This window comes from Aotus nancymaae, unplaced genomic scaffold (assembly GCF_030222135.1).
Source record: "Aotus nancymaae isolate 86718 unplaced genomic scaffold, 86718_ANA_hifiasm-v0.15.2.pri h1tg000043l, whole genome shotgun sequence".
NCBI lineage: Eukaryota > Metazoa > Chordata > Mammalia > Primates > Aotidae > Aotus > Aotus nancymaae.
The window spans coordinates 4,681,695-4,704,137 of record NW_026988457.1 but is presented as its reverse complement, the minus strand read 5'-3'; the positions used below and the strand labels follow the sequence as shown (position 1 = coordinate 4,704,137).

Genomic DNA, 22,443 nt, shown 5'->3' with positions numbered 1-22,443 from the left:
TGTATACTTAACTGTCTACTTGACATTCACACTTTTAAGCTTAAAAGGTACCTCCAGTTGAACCTGTGATCTCTAAATCTGGGACTCCAGGATTCCTGCTACAGTGAATTGATTTACCTTTCATCTATTTCTGCAAGCTAGAAAGTCAAGAGTCTTCATTGATGCCTTGTTTCCCCCTCATATTGAATCCATCAAATGGATTCTATGGACTTTGCCACCTGAATATCTCTTGGATCTGTTTCTACATTTTTAACTAACATCATTTGATGGGTTTTCACACAGTGAGCATACCTATATAATCAATACCCAGGTCAGGAAATACAATGTTACTAGCATCTTAGAAGCTCCTTGTGCCCTCTGTCAGAGTAATCTTTTTAAAGGGTTGATGTGATCATGCTTAACACCTTTCAGTTGCTTCCCATTGCTCTTAGAATGAAAACCAGAAATCATAATGTGATATTTAAGACCCTGGATGATGTTACTGTCTTTCCTATACAACTTCATGTTTTTTAAATTACTTTTCTCACTTTCTGTATTCCAGCGGCCACCTCTCAATTCCTTGAATATGCTATGCTGTTCGCTCTTGCTAAAAAATTCTATGTGCACATACCCCTTCCATTCTTGTCTTTCAGATTGGAGCTCTTTGAAGAAGTTTTCTTAGACATAGCAAGCTTGATGAGGTCCCAGATACATCTTATATGCTCTCATATACTTTATTCATTTGTATATGATTATTTTCCCTCATTGATTTTAAGCTTCATGAGTCAGGTATTATACCTGTTTTGTTCACTGTTGCATGGTCATCAGCTAGCATGGTGGCTGGGAAAGATTGGTATTCAGTATTCATACAACAAGTGAGTATGAGTAGTTTGGGTTTGTTATAGAATGAATTATCCATCCCCATGCCCCACTCACACATACACCCAACTCATATTGAAGGTTAAAGTTCTAATTGTAGAAACTGGAATGTAACTGTATTTGGATTTAGGGCCTTTAAAAAGGTAATGAAGATAAAATGAAGTCATATTGGTGGACCTTAATCCCCTATGAGTGGTGTCCATGTAAGAAGAGATTAGGACACAGGTATGACCACGTGAAGACACTGGAGGAAGATGGCCATCTACAAGCCAAAGAGATCTAGAGGCTTTAGAAGAAACCAGTGCTGCTGACACCTTCATCTTGGACTTCTAGAAGTGTGAGAAAATAAATTTCTGTTCTTTACCCAATCTGTGATACTTTGCTATGGAAGCCCTAGCAATCTAATACCAATTTTGGTATTGGGAATAGAGTGCTGGTGTAATTAATACCTAAAAATGTGGGAGTGGCTTTAGAACTAGATAATGAATAGAGCCCAGCAGAAGTATTTGTTAGAAAAAGCCTAGACTGCCTTGAAGAGATTGTTGGTAGAAATATGGCTGTCAAAGGTGATTCTGGTGAAGCTTAGAAAAGAGCAGCTGTAGAGAAAGCTTCTGTCATCTTAGAGGTACACATGTCACCTTGAATAAATACTGGTAGAAATAAGAATGTTAAAGGTGCTTCTGGTAGGAACTCAAATGAAGAATATATTGTTGGAAACTGAGGGAAAGGTGATCCTTATTATAATGTGGCAAATAACTTAGCCAGATTGTGTTTTTTGGAAAGTAGATGAACCTCTAAGTGATGAACTTGAATGTTTAGCTGAGATTTCTAAGGAATGCATTAAAGATAACAGCCTGGTTTCTCCTTGCTGCTTAAAGTAAAATGCAAGAGGGGAGAGAGAAATTTAAGAAGGAATTATTAAGCCAAAAGGAATCAACCTGAAGATTTGGAAAATTCTGTATCCATATTGCAAAAATTTAACATGTTCTGGAGAGAACATCAAAGTTGTTTCAAAACAACCATTTCCTAAAGCAATTAGGGGTATGTGACTTCTGGATCCAGTCAGCCATCTTGGCAGAAACCATTTCAGCAGAAAGTAGCAGAAACCAGGATAGAGATGGGGTTATACCAATGGAATTGCTGCTGGTTGGTACTGAAGGGAACAGAGGGATAAAAATGAAGGAGGTCTGTTGGATTTCTGGGATTCTATAAAATGGGTCAGTAGAGCTATCTGGCTGTGAACATGTGTTCTCCTTCAAGAAAAGGGAAGAATGACCCTGAAGATGATTGATAAGTCAAAGGGGCCACTATTACTACCACAAGACCAGAGGGCTCAGGCCTGAGGAGTCAGGGTGGGCTCCCTCCTAGGGCTTTGGGAGGTGACAGGGCTGTCCTCCTTCAGAAGACAGGGCTGCTACCCCTGTCAGCTGGGAAGATGGAGAATGAAGCTCAGGAGGATTATTCTTGAGCCTTAAAATCGAATGGGATTTGCCTTGATACATTTCAGACCTGCTTGGGACCCATCACCCATTCTTTTTGATTTTTTTTTTTTTTTTTTTTTTTTTTTTGGAGTAGGAATGTTTGTCCTGTTCCTGTCCCATCAGTGGTGTATTTTGAAAGCAATTAACTTGTCTAGTTTCACAGGTTCATGCTGGAGAAGAATTTTGCCTCGGGATGAAACCTTGAGTCACCTGTACCTGATTTAAATGATATTTAGATGAGATTTGGGGGCTTGGAGTTGATACTGAAATGGGTCAAGACTTTGGGGGCTGTTGGAATGGAATGAATGTGTTTTGCATATGAGAAGGACATGAATTTTGAGGGGCCAGATGGCAGGGTGTTAGGGTTGAATGGTATGCTCTCCCGATTTATAACAGTCCTAACTCCTAGCACCTAGAATGTGACCATATTTGGAGATGGGGTCTTTAAGAAGGTAATTAAGATAAAATGAGATTATACATATGGGCCCTAATCCAATATGAATGGTGTCTTTATAAGAAGAGGTTAGAACACAAACACAAAGGGAAGATCATGTGAAGACACCGGAGAAAGAAGGCCATCTACAATCCGAGGAGGGAGGCCTGAGAAGAGAACAACCCTGTGGACATCTTAATCTTGGACATCTAGCTTTCAGAAATGTGGGAAAATAAATTTCTGTTGTTTAAGCCACCTAGTCTTTGGTACTTTGTCATGGGAACCCTAGCAAATAAATATATAGCTCTTAACACTGGTTAGTTGAGAGGCACTTATGATACATTTCCTTTTCTGCAGTTCCTTTGTGTGTAAAGTTAGGACATTTGCCTTAATCAGTGGTTCTTTTAAATTTTAGCTCCAGTTCATCTGCTATATGTTCTTTCCAAAAATATTTGGAGTTTGACATCCCTGGAAGTCCATCAGGGGTTCAGAATTCTTAGACAAGACTTTTCACCCATGCTGCCAGGCTAGAGTGCAGTGGTGCAATCATAGTTCACTGTAACTTTGAACTGGGCTCAAGCAATCCTCCCAGCCAATTTTTAAAAAGTTTTTAGACATTGGGTCTCACTGTGTTTCCCAGGCTGGCCTCAAACTCCTGGGCTTAAGTGATGCTCCTGCTTCAGTCTCCCAAAGTGCTGGGATTACAGGTACGAGCTACTGTATGTTGCCATGACTAAATTCTAAGGATAGTTTTACCTTGGTTTTGTAGCTTACAATCTATTAATATGATTTAACTATTTGAAGTGAAAAAGTTGATTGTGTAGAATTAATGATAGAAATAACTTGTTTGTCCTTTATACTGCTTAAAAATTTAGCGTTTTAAATTAAAAAAAAATTTTATTATACTTTAAGTCTTGGGGTACGTGTGCAGAATGTGAAGGTTTGTTACATAGGTATACATATGCTTTGGTGGTTTGCTGTATCCATCCCCCCATCATCTACATTAGGTATTTCTCCTAATGTTATACCACCCCCTACTATCCCTCCCCTAGTCCCGCCCCACGGCAGGCCCCAGTGTGTGATGTTCCCCTCCGTGTGTCCATGTGTTCTCATTGTTCAACACCCATTTATGAATGAGAACATTCGGTGTTTGTTTTTCTGTTCTTGAGTCAGTTTGCTGAAAATGATAGTTTCCAGCTTCATCCATGTCCCTGCAAAGGACATGAACTCATCCTTTTTTATGGCTGCATAGTATTCCATGGTGTATATGTGCCACATTTTCCTTATCCAGTATGTCTTTGATTGGCATTTGGGTTGGTTCCAATTTTAAGGAATTGTTATCCAGACTTGTATTGAACATTTACTGCACCCCTTTTACGTGCTAGTGGTGGGAATATAAAAGTAAATAAGGTAAGCCGCCTACTCTTGAATACATAGCTTGATGAAGGGAAGATGGTGGGGACCTAATGGCTCTTATATAGAATATAGACTATTACTAGTGAGATTAACATTTGTGGAATTAACATTTTTGAATGCTGGGACTGTGATTTTATATCCTCAGGGTCTGGCTCAGTGTTAAAGTGCCTTAACAAAGCTGGATTCATGTTTGAAGAGTGAATGCCCCCCAGAAATTATTTCTGCTGGCAACTTTAAGAAGCAACAGTGAGATGTTGCAGTATTATACTTTAAATCTAATTAAATCTTGCTGTGTTCCATCGGTGTGTGTTTTGAGGCAGTAATTAGTGCAATATAAATGCTTTTTTTTTTTTTTTTTTGAGACTCTTTCACCTAGGCTGGACTGCAGTGGCATGGTCTCAGCTCACTGCAACCTCCACCTCCTGGGTTCAAGCAATTCTTCTGCCTCAGCCTCCCTGTAATCACTGGGATTACAGGTGCCCACGACCATGCCTGGCTAATTTTTGTATTCTTAGTATAGATGTGGTTTCTCTATGTTGGCCAAGCTGGTCTTGAACTTTTGACCTCAGGTGATCTGCCCACCTCCCAAATTGCTGGGATTACAGGTGTGAGCCACCATGCCCATCCAAATATAAATGCTTTTAATGACTTCCAGTATTCAAAGGTTTCTGAAAATGGAATGTGTTTCATCAAGAAGTATATAGTAAATTGTGTAACACTGATGTTCGTGGAGCAATGGAGTTCTGTAGTTTCAGACTGCTCCTTAGAAGTATCTCAGGAATTGTTGTAAAGGGCAGAGGGAGACAGAAACCACCAATTTAGTACAACGCAGAGTTTGAAATTGCAGAATTCGAAGTTACGTTGCAGTTTTGACTGCAACTTGAGCAAGTCACTTAATTTTCTGAAACTTTTCCTCATAAATAAGGGATTATGCCTTTTAAATCTACAATATAGGGTTACTGGATAGATTAAGCAATATGAGTATGTTAGAGTTTGAGCTGAAATAGTTCTTATTTTAGTCTTTGAATTCTGTGATTTTTGTTTTGCCTTTTGTTGATTTTACCTCTTTTGATAATACACTGAAGATGAGCAGAAAAGGAAACAATTCAGTTTTATAGTAGCTAGAAATGCTGTAATAGGCTGGGCTCACACCTGTAATCCCAGCACTTTAGGAGGTTAGGGCGAGTGGACCACTTGAGGCCAGGTGTTCTAGACCAGCCTGGCCAACATGGTGAAACGCTGTCTCTACCAAAAATACAAAAAAAACAAAAGCCAGGCATGGTTGCGTGTGCCTGTAATCCTAGCTACTTGGGAGGCTGAGGTAGGAGAATTGCTTGAACCCAGGAGGCAGATGTTACGGTGAGCTGAGATCAAGCCATTGCACTCCAGCCTGGGTAACAGAGCAAGACTATCTCAAAAAAAAAAAAAAGAAATGCTGTAGTAGGTCAAGAAGGATGAAGTTTAACTTTTTTCATTATGAAATTCATCAAATAAATACATATATTATTCCTCATTAGCATAGTTGAATTAATCTATGGACTTACTCAGAACAATTTGTGATGATGCATATGCCTTTTTACCATGAATACTTACAAGTATGTTGCATAGACTATTGGTGTGATCTAATTACATATGATATTTTTATTTTTTACTGGCAAATTTGGTATGATTAATTTCACACAGCAGTGTATTGGACAGCCAAAACAAACCCACTTCTTTAAAAGAAAAAAGGAGTTCTTTATTTTGTTTTAATGTCAAGCTTAATGAACATGGCAAGTCTTTTCTCCCATCTCTTGGTTTTCATGGAGACATTTTTCCCTTGTTTCTCATATGCAGCATTATGTGTAATGTTCATGTGACAGTGTGATATCAGCCTACCTGTAGTTATATGAAACCATTAATTAACTGTATCCTGAGCTCCTCTGAAGTAACTCATTTAGGATGGGAGCATCATTTTGAGAGGCTATCAGTTTTCTATTTTTAAAATAGTTAGAAAAGTGGGCTGGATGCAGTGGCTCACTGTAAGCCCAGCACTATAGGAGGCTGAGATGGGCAGATCACTTGAGGTCCAGAGTTCGAGACCAGCCTGGCCACAATGGTGAAACCCATCTCTACTAAAAATAGAAAATTAGCTGGGCATGGTGACTCATGCCTGTAATCCCAGCAACTGGGGAGGCTGAGGCAGGAGAATTGCTAGAACCCAGGAGGCAGAGGTTGCAGTGAGCCACGGAATTCTAGCCTGGGCAACAGAGTGAGTGAGACTGTCAAAAAAAAAAAGGAGTGACAGCTGTCATAAGACTCAGTAGACAGGGGGAAGAGGGCACATGTTGGAAGGCACAAGAGGCAGTTTATAATATTTTAAGATACAATTACTGTTACCTTTTTTTTAAGAATATAATTTTTTTTTTTTTTTTTTTTTTGAGACAGGGTCTTTGTCTGTCACTCCGGCTGGAGTTCAGTGGTGTAATCATAGCTCACTGTAGCCTTGAACTCCTGCTGGATTCAAGTGATCCTCCCATTACAACCTCGAGTGGGTAGGACTACAGGCATGTGCCATCATGCCTGGCTAATTTTTTATTTTCTGTAGGGACAGGGTCTCTACAGGCTAGTCTTGAACTCCTGGCCTCAAGTGATCATTCCTAAGTGCTGAGATTATGGGCATGAGCCACTGCACCTGATGATGTAGTCTGCATTTTTAATAACATTATGTTCTTCCTGACTTTATTTTCTACTTTTAAACTGAAGTAGAAGTTATTTAGAAACAATTTACTTATAGAGAAAGAATTTTATTTCTAGACAGGATAGATAATATTCAGTGGAGAAAGAAAATGAGAAGAAAAGCAGCTCATCAGTAGTTAAATAATTATTCAAGCAAGATGTGGATAAGTTGCTGTGATATGACATTGATGTGGCACTTCTAAGAAATGTGTTTGGTCATATGAATTCTCTTCTTTTGGGAGCAAGGTAGACCTGCTGAAGTCACAGAGCCCATAGTAGATATCCAGGGCTGAAGCTCAAGTGGGTATCATACCCAAGGCAGCCAGCAGTGAAAAGAGCCACAGAAAACAACAAAGGTTATGCTTGGGAAACAAGTTCAGTTAGCATATATTATTAGACAAAGGCATGATAAACTGGTAGACAGAGTCAGGAGCCAAGAACTAAAATGGAACTGAGTAAGGTTGGGTGGGTAGAAGAATGATTCTAGAGCATTGCCATGAATGGTGTTGGGATGTTTGAGGCTTGTGTTAGTGGCTGTTAGATGTATGGTTTCTTGGTGAAAGATGGACTGATTTAAAGGTCCAGAATTGGACTAGAACCTTCCTGTCTGCCTTCCCAGCCCTGAACAAGGGCTTTATTTGGATTGGCCTTGGTCATGATAGGAGGTGGGACAGGAGGAAGTAAGTTTGGGTAAATTTTCATAGTTTACTGTGACTCTTTATGTCCAAGCTCCCTGTGCTTAGCCAAGATATAGAGCAGAGATTGGAGTCCATGTACGTAGGCCAAGAACAGTGTGAAAAACATGATAGATGTAAATTGAAGATGAGAGTTGGTGAGACTGACTTTGAATAGACCCAGAAGAAGACTTCTAGCATTTGGCAGTCATGAGAACATTATATAGAAAACAAATAAGCCTTTCTTGCTACATTGACTTTCCCAGTGTATATAAGAATGCTTTTTTTCCCTGAAGTTTTTAAGGTGTATCTTGACCCTTGGGACAACTTATGCCGTTAATGTAAAGAAGTACTTAGTGTAGTAGGGAATTAACAGGTGGAAGCCATAGTTACTAGGGATGGAATGATGATTTCTGATTGCAGAAATATGAACCAATATTGAGAAGAGGTGGTGAAATTCTGTTGTCTGCATGAATGTGTAGCTATGGAGTTCCTTTTCACTGTTCAATTAATGGATTGGTAGTGAGCGAAAAGTAGAGGCCAGGTTCAAGTAAGGCTTTCTATAGGAGTTGGTGTCTAAGCCTAGTTTAAGTCAGACTTAGCAAGAAGGAAAGAATATGGGAAAACGGCCTGTAGGCAGTGGCAGCTGAATAATCAAAGGCTTAGAGGTAGGGAACAGTAATATATTTATTCATGCAACAATATTTCTTTTTGAAATTTTAATTTTTTTTGAGACAGAGCCTCACTCTGTCACCAACTCTGGAGTGCAATAGCACAATCTCTGCTCAGTGCAACCTCCGCCTCTCAGGTTAAACGATTCTTGTGCCTCCGCCTCCTGTGTAGCTGGGACTACAGGTGCCTGCCACCACGCCCAGCTAAGTTTTTTGTAGAGATGAGGTTTCACCATGTTGCCCAGGCTGGTCTCAAACTTCTGGGCTCAAGCAATCCACCTATCTTGGCCTCCCAAAGTGCTGGAATTACACGGGTGAGCCACCACGCCCAGCCAAAAGATAAATTTAAAAATTCCAGTCCATCACAGTCTGATAGTTTGGTAATGTATAATAAAGAAGTGATTACCAGGTCTGGGGGTGGTGGCTCACACCTGTAATCCTAGCACTTTGGGAGGCCAGGCAGGTGAATCACTTGAGGTCAGGAGTTCAAGACCAGCCTGGCCAACATGGGGAAACTCTGTCTCTACTAAAAATACAAAAACTAGCTGGGATGGTGGTGCAGCCTGTAATCCCAGCTACTCAGCTGAGTCACGAGAATCACTTGAACCCAAGAAGTGGAGATCGCAGTGAGGCAAGATGGCACCACTGCACTCCAGCCTAGGTGACAGAGATTCTGTCTCAAATAAATACATAAATAGAAGAAGTGAATTACTACAAAACAAATGTTAAACTACAAACCAAATATTTTGTTAAATTCAACAGACATAATTACTGTGTCAGCTGGGTGCAGTGGCTCATGCCTGTAATCCCAGCAACTTTGGGAGGAGTTACAGGGACCAGTTTGAGGCTAGCCTGGCCAATGCAGTGAAACCTTGTCTCTACCAAAAAATATAAAAAATAGCCAAGTATGGTGGCATGTGCCTATATCCTAGCTACTTGGGAGGCTGAGATGGAAGAGTCGCTTAAACCCAGGAGGTGGAGGTTGAAGTGAGCTGAGATCGCGCCACTGCACTCCAGCCTAGGCGACAGAGGGAGACTCTCAAAAAAAGGAAAAAAAAAATTACTGTTTCAAATTTCTATACAAGTTTTTTTTTTTAACTTATTCTCAATTTCTGTACTTGTGCATCAGTAGCAAACTGTTCATGGACTGGCATGAATATGGATGACACTTTGATTAGCACTGTTTGGTATGGAGCATACTAGAGTAGCAAGAGAAGGAAATATCTGTGGACATTGTATCAGTTTGGAGGCCATCGAACATTTTGTCATGGTTGTTGAATAACTTTCGTATCCTGAGGCAGCCTGTCAGGGTAGTGGTGTGGCAAAGTCATAGTATTTGTGTGGGGCTCATTCTACTGTGAGGCACATCTGCCGTTCTGATAGTGTAGTCTCCTCCATTTCTCCTCCAGCACTCTGTTCTTTGGGAGGCGCTGCAGGGTGGTCATGACTTTGGTAAAGCACAGCTTATGTTTGGCCATCTCTTGGTTGATCCAGTTTGTTTGTCTTAGTTTCAGTGGTGGCCAGAGGGTTACAAAGGATTTGGAGTGGACCATCTCTCAGGGTGATGTGACCTCTGTTGTTGCCTGGGTTTCGAGATCATGTAACAGAGAATCAGCTGGATCATTTCAGCTGTCCAGGTTATTGATTAGAACAAACTAAGAACTTGGGAGAAAGGAGGCCTCTCTGATGTAAAGAAAGATGAATAGACTGGTTTATCCCTTCTGTGCAGTTAGTACATGAGACTACCGTCGTCCTTTGAGAGCCAGAGTTCTTTGGGGTTTTTGTTTTCCCCCATTAAAAAGTACTAGGATTTATTACGGGAAGATGGGGTTCTCTGTAATTCATATTTTCACTCTCTATATTGTGGAAAAGTGAATATGTCCATTTGAAAGGGATGGCAGGTTACCAAGAGTGTCATTTAGTGAAACCCCTGTTTTTCTGGACCAAAAGGGACCTTGTTTTCTTTGAGAAGCAGGAGTTCACTTTAATTTGTATGAACACCTCACCCTACTCCCACCTAACCCTACCTACCCTAATATGGGCTAGCCTATCAAGTCTTGGGCAAGAATAGTGATAAGGTGCTATCAGGTCAGAACCCATATTGTTAGAGTAGCCAACAGATTCAGGAGATCTTATTTTGAACTCTTGCATGAGGAATCATTCATTACAAGATGTCTCTTAAATGTAGTTAGAGTGAGAGGAAAGCTGGAGCTGTGAGTGGGAACATGTTGGAGGCAGAGCTCAGAAGGAAGTGGGACCAGTGCCTGCTGGATGTGGTGGATAGGTACTGGCTTTGGGTTTGGGATTGTTTTCTCACTTACCTTCTTTCTTTAAAAGAAGAATGTGGCCGAGGTTGCAGTGAGCGAGGATTGCACCACTGCACTCCAGCTTGGCGACAGAGCGAGATTCCATCTCAAAAAAAAAAAAAAAAAAAAAAAAAAAAAGACACTGGGCATTTGCCTGATGGGGTGTCAGTGCCACTGCCACTGATACCATATCTCCTGCTGGGTACCAGGCCAGCTCTGGCAGAGGATACATGAAAGAACAGGAACTGGATTCAGTAATCTGGACTGGCTAGTGCTATATCTATTCCTGTCCAGACCCATTTGAGTTTCCCCATATCTGGGTGGGAAAGGTAAGAAATTCACAGCCTAGTCCTTGGGAGTATCTAGAAGAATCCAAAGGCATTGCCCAGAAGGTACAACTTTGGGGGCCAGAGGTAGAGTTTGATTGCATGGGTACTAACCGTTCAGTATAGAGGCTGGTTACTATGCTAGAGAAGCAATCTATGGACCCTTTAGAGTGCCAGTCCTTAACCTGTTGATGGGTTAATAAGGATCCTAGAGAAGATACTGGGCTACAGGATTAGGCAGTGGCTCAGGACACTATTTGCCAAATGGCAAGACAAATTTCAGTATTGTAACAAACTTTAAGGCTGTAAGAGTATACTGGCTGAATATTAGCCCTTTGAGATCTGAGCTTCATAGATTCTTGAGTATCCATGGCAGTTTGTGCATAAGAAAGCCGTGCAGTTTGTTCTAATTTTTTTCTGGGATAGGTAGAGTCCCAGAGAGACTGTGAGATGAGAATGCCTAATATGAGGTGGTATTCACTGGAACTAATTGGAAGCTAGAATTTGCACCCTCAACCTTTCCTGGGTACAGGGAATAGAGTGTGATCTCTTTCTTGTACATGTAGAATTAACAACAGATGTGTTTCTATGTCTGCCAGCTTTAGGGAGAAGTCTGAAAACTTGTGCAGAGGAGGTGGGAGCAAAGGGACTTTGTTGAGGTTTTGGCCAGATTATTGATAGAACATAGGTCTTGGAGAACACAGGTAGGGCAGGATATTCAGCTTGGGAAAGTTAAGGAAAAATGCAGAAGAAATATTCAAGCCAACATCTTTAGAGAACCTGGAAAACCAATTTCATTCATTGATTTCAAGGTCTAGGAGCCTGGAAGTCCTGAAAGAGAGTAAGAGAACCATCAGGGAGGGAGGAAGTTCCAAAACCATTGTAGCACCAGGCATGTTGGCTCACGCTTGTTAATCCCAGTACTTTGGGAGACCAAGGTGGGTGTATCACGAGGTCAGGAGTTTGAAACCAGCCTGGCAAACATGTGAAACCTTGTCTCTACTAAAAATACAAAAATTAGCTGGGCATGATGGCAATCGCCTGTAATCCCAGCTACTCGGGAGGCTGAGGCAGGAGAATTGCTTGAGCCCAGGAGATGGAGGTTGCAGTGAGCTGAGACCGTGCCATTGTACTCCAGCCTGGGTGACAGGGCGAGACTCCATCTCAACAAACAAACAAAACCATTGTAGCAAATAGTAAAAAGATTCTCTGGTGTCTTTTTCAGCCACGTGTTGCTTAGTCGTATTGGATCTGTTTAAAGGTACAGGCCTCAAGCAGATATTGTTTAATGTAGAGATAGTAGTGACAGTCTTTATGTGGTTAAAAGTGACGTCGAAAGTTAATTATACAGAAAATGAGACAAATACTGTACCTGGAACCCTAATTTGTATCCTTAGGAAACATGAGAAGGTATCATCGGTAATTATTCTAATGCTAGAACTGAAGGGGAAATAGAATGTTGTGGACACTAAGCAGTAAAAAATTGAGCAGGGTTGGAGTCCATTAGAGAGCATGTAATAGTTTTTATGAATGCAAACTCTCCATTAGAGAGCAAATTGGCTAATTAGGAGTGAGAGAGGTTAAACACTTTGCTAAGTATTGCCAAATGTCAACAAAGATGGTATAGTGAATAGAATACTGCAATCACAATCAAGATACTAGGATCAGCCTGGTTCAGTGACTCACAGCTGTAATCCCAGTACTTTGGGAGGCTGAGGCATAAAGATCGCTTGAGCTCAGGTATTTGAGACCAGCCTGAGCAACATAGTGAGACCTCCGGGTCTCTACTGAAAAATTTGTTGGGTGTGGTAGCACATGCCTTTAGTGCCAGCTACTTGGGAGGCTGAGGAGGAAGGATCACTTGAACCTGGGAGGTCCAGGTTGCAGTGAGCCGTGATCATGCCTAGGCGACAGAGCGAGACCCTGTCTCTAAAAAAGGAAAAAAGAGTAAAACAGTTAGAATCATTATTCTCAGAATGCTACAGTTTTGTGACCTTTTACAAGTTGCTGTCTCAGTTCATGATTCATACTGCATATAAAGATAGTACTCTTTTTAAATTTTCTCCCATGAATACTGTGAATGAAGTGCTATTTATGTATATTCTGGATTCTGTCAAAAATAGTAAACATCTTATTGGTTTCTATTTGGTGGTATGTAACATGCTAAAAAATGGAGTGTTGGGCTAAAAGGGATTTATAGGATATCTCCTTCAAATCTCACATTGTATTTTATTTTTATTTTTTAATTTTTTGAGACCAAGTCTTGCTCTGTTGCCCAGGTTGGAATGTAGTGACATGATCTCGGCTCACTGCAACCTCCACCTCCCAGATTCAAGAGCTTCTCATGCCTCAGTCACCTGAGTAGCTGGGTCTACAGGCATGCACCACCACTCCCAGATATACATATATATATATTTGGTATTTTTAGTAGACATGGTATTTCACCATGTCGGCAGGCTGGTCTCAAACTCCTGGCCTCAAGTGATCCACCCACCTCAGCCTCCTAAAGTGCCAGGATTAAAGGTGTGAGCCACCACACCTGACCAAATCTCACTTTATAGATGAGGAAATCAAAATCCAAAGAGATAAAATAACTTACCACTTACAGTCAGTAGAAGGACTAGGACTAGCGTCCAGGACACCTGCCTGTCAGTCATTTCTTTGCTCTACCAAAAATCTAAGTATTATGGTGAGTAACAGCTTGCAGTGTTTAATAGTTCATCAATAAGTCTGAGTCCTTGTCAGTTGCCACGCTGGTTACCCAGAAAATTTCAGGAGATTCTAAGGCAGTTATATGAAAATTGATTTCCTTCTTGGTTTATACATTAAAAATAGTATGAAACATGATTGAAAATACACTGTTTTAGTCTCTTGATTTTGTATCTACTTTCAACATTTTAATATGAAACCTTGACAGAGACTTTGCTTTAATTTTGGTCTTGAGGGGCGAGGGGGACTTATCCAACTCACAGTACCCAGCCGTCTGAGTTCTTCAGCTAGTCATAAAGAAACAAGAAGTTATATAAATGAGTATGGTGACGTTGGCTAATGATAAAAGCCTAAGAAAGACTATGTTTGTATACCAATTTAAACCATGAGTGTACTGTAAATAGGTTTTTTTTTCTTTGAGATGGAGTCTCCCTTTGTCGCCAGGTAGAGTGCAGTGGCCTGATCTCAGCTCACTGCAACCCCTGCCTCCTGGGTTCAAGCGATTCTCGTGCCTCAGTCTCCTGAGTAGCTGGGATTACAGGCCCACACCATCACACCCAGCTAATTTTTGTATTTTTAGTAGAGACAGGGTTTCACCATGTTGGCCAGGATGATCTTGATCTCCTAACCTGGTGATCCGTCCATCTTGGCCTCCCAAAGTGCTGGGTTTACAGGCATGAGCCACTGAGCATGATCTTTTTGTTTGTTTGTTTTACTTTTACACCACTGAAAGTCAACATTTAATTCTTGGACAAGTGCAACATAATGATGCATAAATAGATAGAGGCATGAGAATTGAATCAAAGAAGTCAAGCCTGAATGACAGCCAGAAAATGGGTGTGAGCTATCTCTTAAAAAGAAAATGAAAGAGGCCGGGCATGGTTGCTCATACCTGTAATCCCAGCACTTTAGGAGGCTGAGGTGGGTAGATCACCTGAGGTTGGGAGTTCAAGACCAGCCTGGCCAACATGGTGAAACCCTGTCTCTACTAAAAATACAAAAATAGCTGGGCTTGGTGGCACATGCCTGTAATCCCAGCTACTTGGGAGGATGAGGACTTGGGAGGGTAAGGCAGGAGAATCGCTTAAACCCAGGAGACAGAGGCTGCAGCAAGCTGAGATCGTACCATGGCATTCCAGCCTGAGTGACTGTAAAATGAGACAGTCTCAAAAAAGAATGAGAGTCTATCTCAAGAAAAGAAAAAAGCTACAAAACATTCACACATTTTGTTGTTTTCTATGTCTCTGCATAAATGATGAGCTTAAAAATTGGCCAGGTGCAGTGGCTCACGCCTGTAATCCCAGCACTTTGGGAGGCCAAGGTGGATGGATTACTTGAGGTCAAGAGTTCGAGACCAGCCTGATCAACATGAAGAAACCCATCTCTAATAAAAATATAAAATTAGTTGGGCATGGTGGCGAATGCCTGTAATCCCAGCTACTCGGGAGGCTGAGGCAGGAGAATCACTTGAACCCAGGAGGCAAGGTTGCAGTGAGCCAAGACCTCGCTATTGCACTCCAGCCTGGGCAACAAGAGTGAAACTCCATCTCAAAAAAAAAAAAAAGTTAATCTTCAATTAGACAGGTGTGTTGGCACTGGCCTGTAATTCCAGGTATTCAGGAGGCCGAGGCAGGAGAATCACTTGAACCTGGGAGGTGGAGGTTGCCATGAGCCGAGATCATGCCACTGTACTCCAGTCTGGGTGACAGAGTGAGACCCTATCTCAAAAAAACAAAAAACGAAAGTTAATCCCCAATTTTAAATATACAAAATTTTAAATTTGTACTTTTGAGACCATGCAGTTTTGGAAATTTTTTATTCTTTGAGAGCAAGATACGTATTTCTTACTCTCATGTTTGAAAAGGTTTAGAAATGTGGTTGCTAAATTTGTTTTAAAACAACAGCTGTGACTGTTTTACATGTCCAACATGTTGAGAACTCAAAATGTAGTAAATCAGGCTATATTAATAATGCCTGCTATTAATGAAATTTACTAAAAAGTAAGTTTGCCATATGAAAGAGTATTAAGATTCTTTTCAAGCATAACATCCAAATAAATTTTCATCTTAAACATACTAACTTCTGATAAGAAAGCAGATGCTAGGCCTAAAGATATTTGCTACATAGGAAAAATGATTTTTTAAAAATTTGTCTTAGTGTTTTTGGGATGTGTAAAAAATAATATCTTTTAAAAGTACTAAATCCTAAGTTCATAAGAGTGATGCATATATGAAATTATGCACACATGTCACCTATCTTATTTAAGGCTTAGGACAAGAAGCAAAATTTAACAGGTTATGTAATATAATGTTTTTCTTTTTTGATAGTTTTCAGAAAGTTATTTGTTGCTTTTAAGTTATCAGAGTTAGGCCTTTGTGGGGAATATATGAAAAGACTTTCCTTACAAAGTAATATATCTTTTTTTCGGGCTGGGCGCAGTGGCTCACGCCTGTAATCCCAGCACTTTGGGAGACCGAGGCGGGTGGATCACGAGGTCAAGAGATCGAGACCATCTTGGTCAACATGGTGAAACCCCATCTCTACTAAAAATACAAAAATTAGCTGGACATGGTGGCGCATGCCTGTAATCCCAGCTACTCAGGAGGCTGAGGCAGGAGAATTGCCTGAACCCAGGAGGCGGAGGTTGCGGTGAGCCGAGATCGTGCCATTGCACTCCAGCCTGGGTAACAAGAGCGAAACTCCGTCTCAAAAAAAAAAAAAATATATATATATATATATATCTTTTTTTCCATGTATGCAAATTCCATAATAACTGACCAGTTCAATTAGGAAGAGCTTCGAGTGAATAAATATACTTTTTTCAACCGGCATGGTGGCTCACGCCTGTAATCGCAGCACTTTGGGAGGCCAAGGCAGGCAGATCACGAGGACAGGAGATTGAGACCATCCTGTCCAACGTGGTGAAACCCCATCTCTACTAAAATACAAAAAATTAGCCTGGTGTGGTGGTGTGCAGCTGTAGTCCCAGCTACAGGGGAGGCTGAGAAAGGGGAATCGCTTGAACCTGGGAGACGGAGGTTGCAGTGAGCCAAGATCGCGCCACTGCACTTCAGCTTGGTGACATGGCAAGACTCCATCTCAAAAAAAAATAAATAAATAAAAAAGTATGTACTTTTTTTCAGTTTTTATTATAAACTTCAGATTGTTTTGTTTTGTTAATTGTTATTTGTTTTGTTGTTAATCTCCCCTGTTGATTATTGGCACAACTACTTTGTAGCCTAGAGTTCTTTTGGTGTGACCAACCCATCAAAAGGCATTATTCATAATTTCAAGTTACTAGAATTTATTCTACATCCACAAAAATTATTTTCCCTTCCTGTGTGTCATCTACTTATTATAATAGGAGCAAGATGAGTCAAAGTCATAATGATAATGCTGGAATCTGTGAAACTTTGTAATGTATCTTGAGCATGTAATAGTTTTTATGAATGCAAACTTTAAATGTCAGACTTTTGCCACCTACCAGGTATTTGGGAAAATTACTTAAATCTCCCCAATGTCTTCTATACCTACCTCATAAGTATAGAATTTGTGAAAATTAGATAATATGTGTAAAATATGCATGGTAAGCATGATGAAAAACATTGCAATAACCATGTAAGAAGAATCATTTGAGACCTCCTCTCAGATAGCAAAAAATTGCCACCCTGCCCCTTTTCCCTTCAAAACCTCAGAACTATGAATTTTCTCTGGGTTCTGTTGTTTTGTTTTGTTTTGTTTGTTTTTTCAGGTTCAGAGCCACTGTATAAGTCTGTCTTAAACCTTGGAGGCATTAGTAGGTCTCAAGGCTCCTGAAAAAAATATTTTTCTGCTTTAAGCTGGGTGAAAAGTGAGGATTCACACTAATTACAAAAGTAAACATTACATTTCCACCCATTTGTGTAAGTCAAGGATCCCTAACCCCTGGAACTTGGACCTGGCCTGTTAGGAACTGGACTGCACAGCAGGAGGTGAGCAGTGGGCAAGTGAGCATTACTGCCTGAGCTATGCCTCCTGTCAGATCAGCAGTGGCATTAGATTCTCATAGGAGCACAAACTTTATTGTGAACTGCATATGTAAGGCATCTACGTTGCTGCACTCCTTATGAGAATCTAATGCCTAATGGTCTGACATAGAATGGTTTCATGCCCAAAACCACCCCCTCCCCTTGGAAAAATTGCCTTCCATGAAACCAGTCCTTGGTGCCAAAATGGTTGGGGACCACTGGTATAACTCACCACATACTCAGTTAAAAACAATAGCTTCCACCACCTACCTAGTGGGTAAAATTATTGATTTAGCGGTGCCTACTGTGTCACAGGCGCTGTCCTCTGTACTGGTAGGCAGACAAAACTTCATGAGTGGAAGAAGACAAGTAAGTTATATGGATGTTAGAAAGTGATAAGTATTAAGGAGAAAAAGCAGGAGAAGGAGGAGTGCTTTGCCCAGGGTAAAATTATGTGTGTAGGGGAGGGGGAAGGAGGGGAAGTGGTTGCAGTGTTAAGGTGGGGGTCAATATGGGCTTTATCTGGGAAGGTGATTATTTGAACACCTTAGTTGTCCTAATTTTGGTTTAAACAATTGTTAAGAGAATTATTGCACGGCATAAAATCTAAGCCTGATTTTTTTATTGTTTATTGTATGACATAACATTATATTTAGCTGTACATTTTTCTTAGTGAGCAGTAGGTATCTGTGAAGCAGTGTTGTCAATGTGTTGTGTTGTTTCTTAGCATTGGAAGTGAGCTCCAAGTATTTTTTTTTTTATCGGGAGGGGTGTTGATTAAATCTTGAGGTTTAAACTAGATTTGTAATATTAGAAGGTGAACCTTTTGGTAGAATTGGAGTTAATGTTAGAATATTGAACCAATATACCTTGTTAATTGTGGTTTATATGCACACAGCAGTGTGATCTTGTCAAGGGGAAATAAAAAGCTTTTCTGTATTTGGAGCAATCACATTGAAGTAATGAGAAAGTGTTAGAAGATTTGGAAATTAGTTCCTTTGGGGAATTTAACTTTCAGGAAAATGATGTTTTAAAATCTAATATATTCTTAAAATATATGCTGCTTTATCTCCATATGTTTTTTTAAAATTTGGCTTGCTTTTCTAAACCCTTAAAAAGTGGAACCTAAAAATATAAAGAAAAAAGAAGCAAAAAAAAAATGTTTGCTAAGGATAAATATAATAAGGTCAGTTTATTTAAGGATAAGCTAGATGTTAACTTTGAGGACTTAGCAGTTGTTATTACTGGCAATAATAAACTTTAAAACAGTATCTTAAAGTAAAAACAACATACATGACAGAAATGGAAAAATTCAACACACACACTATAGTTCAAATCAGAATCATTCCAATTCATAGCTGATGAGAATGTAGTGAAGTCATCAAATAATAAAGTTACCAAGTAAACTTTTTTAGAATGTGGAAGTTAACAATTATTGTTCAGTCTTATTAGCTAGGACTGAATTTGCACACAGGGTATTTCTGTTACAGAATAACTTTATTATTTTATTTTATTTTATTTATTTATTTATTTATTTTTTAGAGAAAGAGAGAGAGAATAGGAAGGAGGAAAAAGGAAGAGAAAGAGAGAGAGAGAATGGGGAGGAGGGAGAAGGAAAAGAAAGAGGGAGAGAGAATGGGAGTATTGCTTTCTTGCCCAGGCTAGAATGCAATTTAGTAATGGGTATTGAAAACCTCTTTTATACTGATAATTATACTTAATGATGTAGTCAGGAAGGAATAAGGGAAGAAGATAACAAACAGCCAACCAATATTTAATTTAAACCTATGAAATGCTATGCGATTACTGAGGAGTGATTTACTTCCAATTATATAGTCACCTTTGGAATAGGTGTGAGGTGGTAATGTATGTTTTGTGTATTTGAAGTGGAGAGTTCTATAAATGTTTATTAAGTTTATTTGTTCCGGGTCTGAGTTCAAGTTCTGAATATCCTTGTTAATTTTCTATCTCGTTGATCTATAGAATCGTTAGCTCTTCTTGTTGCATTGATCCTTTTGCCATTATGTAATGTCATTCCTCGCCTCTTTTGATCTTTGTTGCTTTAAAGTCTACTTTATCAGAGGCGAGAATTGCATCTCCTGCTTTTTGTTTATTAGTTTATTTTTACTCTCTGTTTGATTGGTAAATCTTCCTCCTTCTCTCTGAGTCTTTGTGTATTGTTGCATGTAAGATGGGCCCGGATGCAGCATACCGATGGGTTTTGGCTTTTTATCCAATTAAAATATATATAAGTTTAATACCGACGTTTGAGCTAGCTGGCTGTTTTGCCCATTAGTTGATGTAAGTTTTTTATTGTGTTAAAGTTCTTTGCTTTTTGATATATTTTTGGAAAGGCTGATATTGGTTGTTCCTTTATATGTATAGTGCTTCTTTCAGAAGCTCTTGTAAAGCAGGCCTGGTGGTGGTGAACTCTCTAAGTACTTGTTTGTTCGCAAAAGATTTAATTTTTCCGGCCGGGCACGGTGGCTCAAGCCTGTAATCCCAGCACTTTGGGAGGCCGAGGCGGGTGGATCACGAGGTCAAGAGATTGAGACCATCCTGGTCAACATGGTGAAACCCCGTCTCTATTAAAAATACAAAAAATCAGCTGGGCATGGTGGCATGTGCCTGTAATCCCAGCTACTCAGGAGGCTGAGGCAGGAGAATTGCCTGAACCCAGGAGGCGGAGGTTGCAGTGAGCCGAGATCGCGCCATTGCACTCCAGCCTGGGTAACAAGAGCGAAACTCTCAAAAAAAAAAAAGATTTAATTTTTCCTTCGCTCATAAAGCTTAGTTTGGCTGGATAGGAAATTCTGGGTTGAAAGTTCTTTTCTTTAAGGATGTTAAATATTGGTCCCTACTCTTTTCTGCCTTGTAGGGTTTCTGCTGAGAGATCTGCTGTAAGTCTGATAGGTTTCCCTTTATGGGTAACCTGACCTTTCTCTCTGGCTGCCCTTAGTATTTTCTCCTTCATTTCAACCCTAATAAATCTGGCAATTATGTGCCTTGGGGTTGGTCTTCGTGAAGAATATCTTTGTGGTGTTCTCTGTATTACCTGGAGTTGAATATTACCCTGCCTTGCCAGGTTGGGAAAATTTTCCTGAATGATATCCTGAAGAGTATTTTCACTTGGATTCATTCTCTTCATCACATTCAGGTACACCTATCAAACGTAAATTAGGTCTTTTCACATAGTCCCATATTTCCTGGAGACTTTGCTCATTCCTTTTCATCCTTTTTTCTGCATTCTTGTCTTCTCGTTTCATTTCACTGAGCTGGTCCTCGACTTCTGATATCCTTCCTTCTGCTTGATCAATTCGACTGTTTAAACTTGTGCATGCTTCGCGAAGTTCTCGTGTTGTGTTTTTCAGCTCCATCAATTCACTTATGTTCTTCTCTAAATTGTCCATTCTCGTTAACATTTCGTCAAACCTTTTTTCAAGGTTCTTAGTTTCTTTGCATTGGGTTAGAACAAGTTCTTTTAATTCACAGAAGTTTCTTATCACCCACCTTTTGAAACCTGCTTCTGTTATTGGAACACACTCGTTCTCCATTAAGCCTTGTTCCGTTACTGATGAGGAATTGCGATCCCCTGTAGAGGGAGAGGCATTCTGATTTTGAGTATTCTCTACCTTTTTACGCTGGTTTCTTCCCTTCATTATATATTTGTCCGTCTGTCGTCTTTATAATTACCGACTTTCTAACTGGGTCTCTGACGTCCAACTTGTTGATTCCCTGCACCGAAATCTGAGCAATCCACTGAGCCGGCCAAAACAGCGGTGTTAAGATTGATGGTGCTTTTCTTCCCGGGAATCTCCGGACTCTGCACCAAGAACTGGCATGCTAAGGCACCAGCAAAACCGCCGCGCCGGCCACAAGAGTCGCCCTGGCAACCCAATGGAGCTCCTCCACTGGGAATCTCCTGGTCCGTGAGCAACTAATATTCGTCTGAAAGTGTGGCATCCTCTCGTTCTTTGCGCTTTCACTGGGAAGTACGTGCCCGAGCTGCTAATCATCAGCCATCTTGGATCTCTCTCTATTTTATTTTTTTGAAACAGTGTCTCGCTCTGTCACCCAGGCTGGAGTGCAGTGGCACAATCTCAGCTCACTGCAACCTCTGTCTCTCAGGTTGAGGTTTATATATATATAAATAATATGTAAACCTCAGCCTCCCGAGTAGCTGAGGTTACTGATGTACGCCACTAGGAGTTTATGTTTATTAATCAAAATTTATATTCAATATATAAGAGGATTTATTATTCTAAAATGGAGCTTAAATATTGAGAAAACTTTAAACACAATGATTTGTATATTTTCTTTTTTTGCTTAATTTCTTTACTGAGGAAAATATTTGGAGTGCATTTATTTATTTTTTCCATTACAAAAGTAGCACATGTTCACCACCACCAGATGATCACAAAGAAACCAACCCCTAAAACTTACCACCATTAGCATTTTGCATATTCCTGTCTTTCTAAACATGTATATGCATGTTTAAATATATAAATAAACACATATACACACCTTTATTAAAATTGTGGGATAATCTACAATTTAAATGTATTATTTTATTTTTATTTCAACTTATATTTTAGTTATAGGAAGTACATGTGCACATTTGTTACATGGGAATTTTGTGTGATGCTGAGGTTAGGAGTATGGGTTCCGTTTCCCAGGTAGTGAGCATTGTACTCACTACCCATCTTCATCCCTTCACCCTCTAGTAGTCCACAGTTTCTGTTGTTTCCATATTTATGTCTATGTGTGCTCAATGTTTAACTCCCCTAAGTGAGAACATGCAGTATTTGGTTTTCTGTTCCTGCACTAATTTGTTAAGGATGATG

At 40.0% G+C, this 22,443-nt stretch overlaps 1 protein-coding gene across 14 annotated transcripts in view; it reads left to right on the top strand.

Moving 5' to 3' along the window:
* The window catches only part of LOC105726196 (NEDD4 binding protein 2 like 2), a 106,504-nt gene that overhangs the window by 32,057 nt on the left and 52,004 nt on the right, over positions 1–22,443 (top strand). For 2 of the 14 annotated variants that reach the window (XR_010337136.1, XM_064361744.1), the window contains one exon: positions 989–3,027. The exons of the other annotated variants lie outside the window; for them this stretch is intronic. Coding sequence is in view for 1 of the 2 variants with exons in the window: in XM_064361744.1 (XP_064217814.1) it covers positions 989–1,019 (31 nt within the window). In the remaining variant the exon portion in view is untranslated. Of the gene's footprint in view, positions 1–988; positions 3,028–22,443 lie in introns of those variants that run through there. 14 annotated transcript variants of the gene reach the window in all.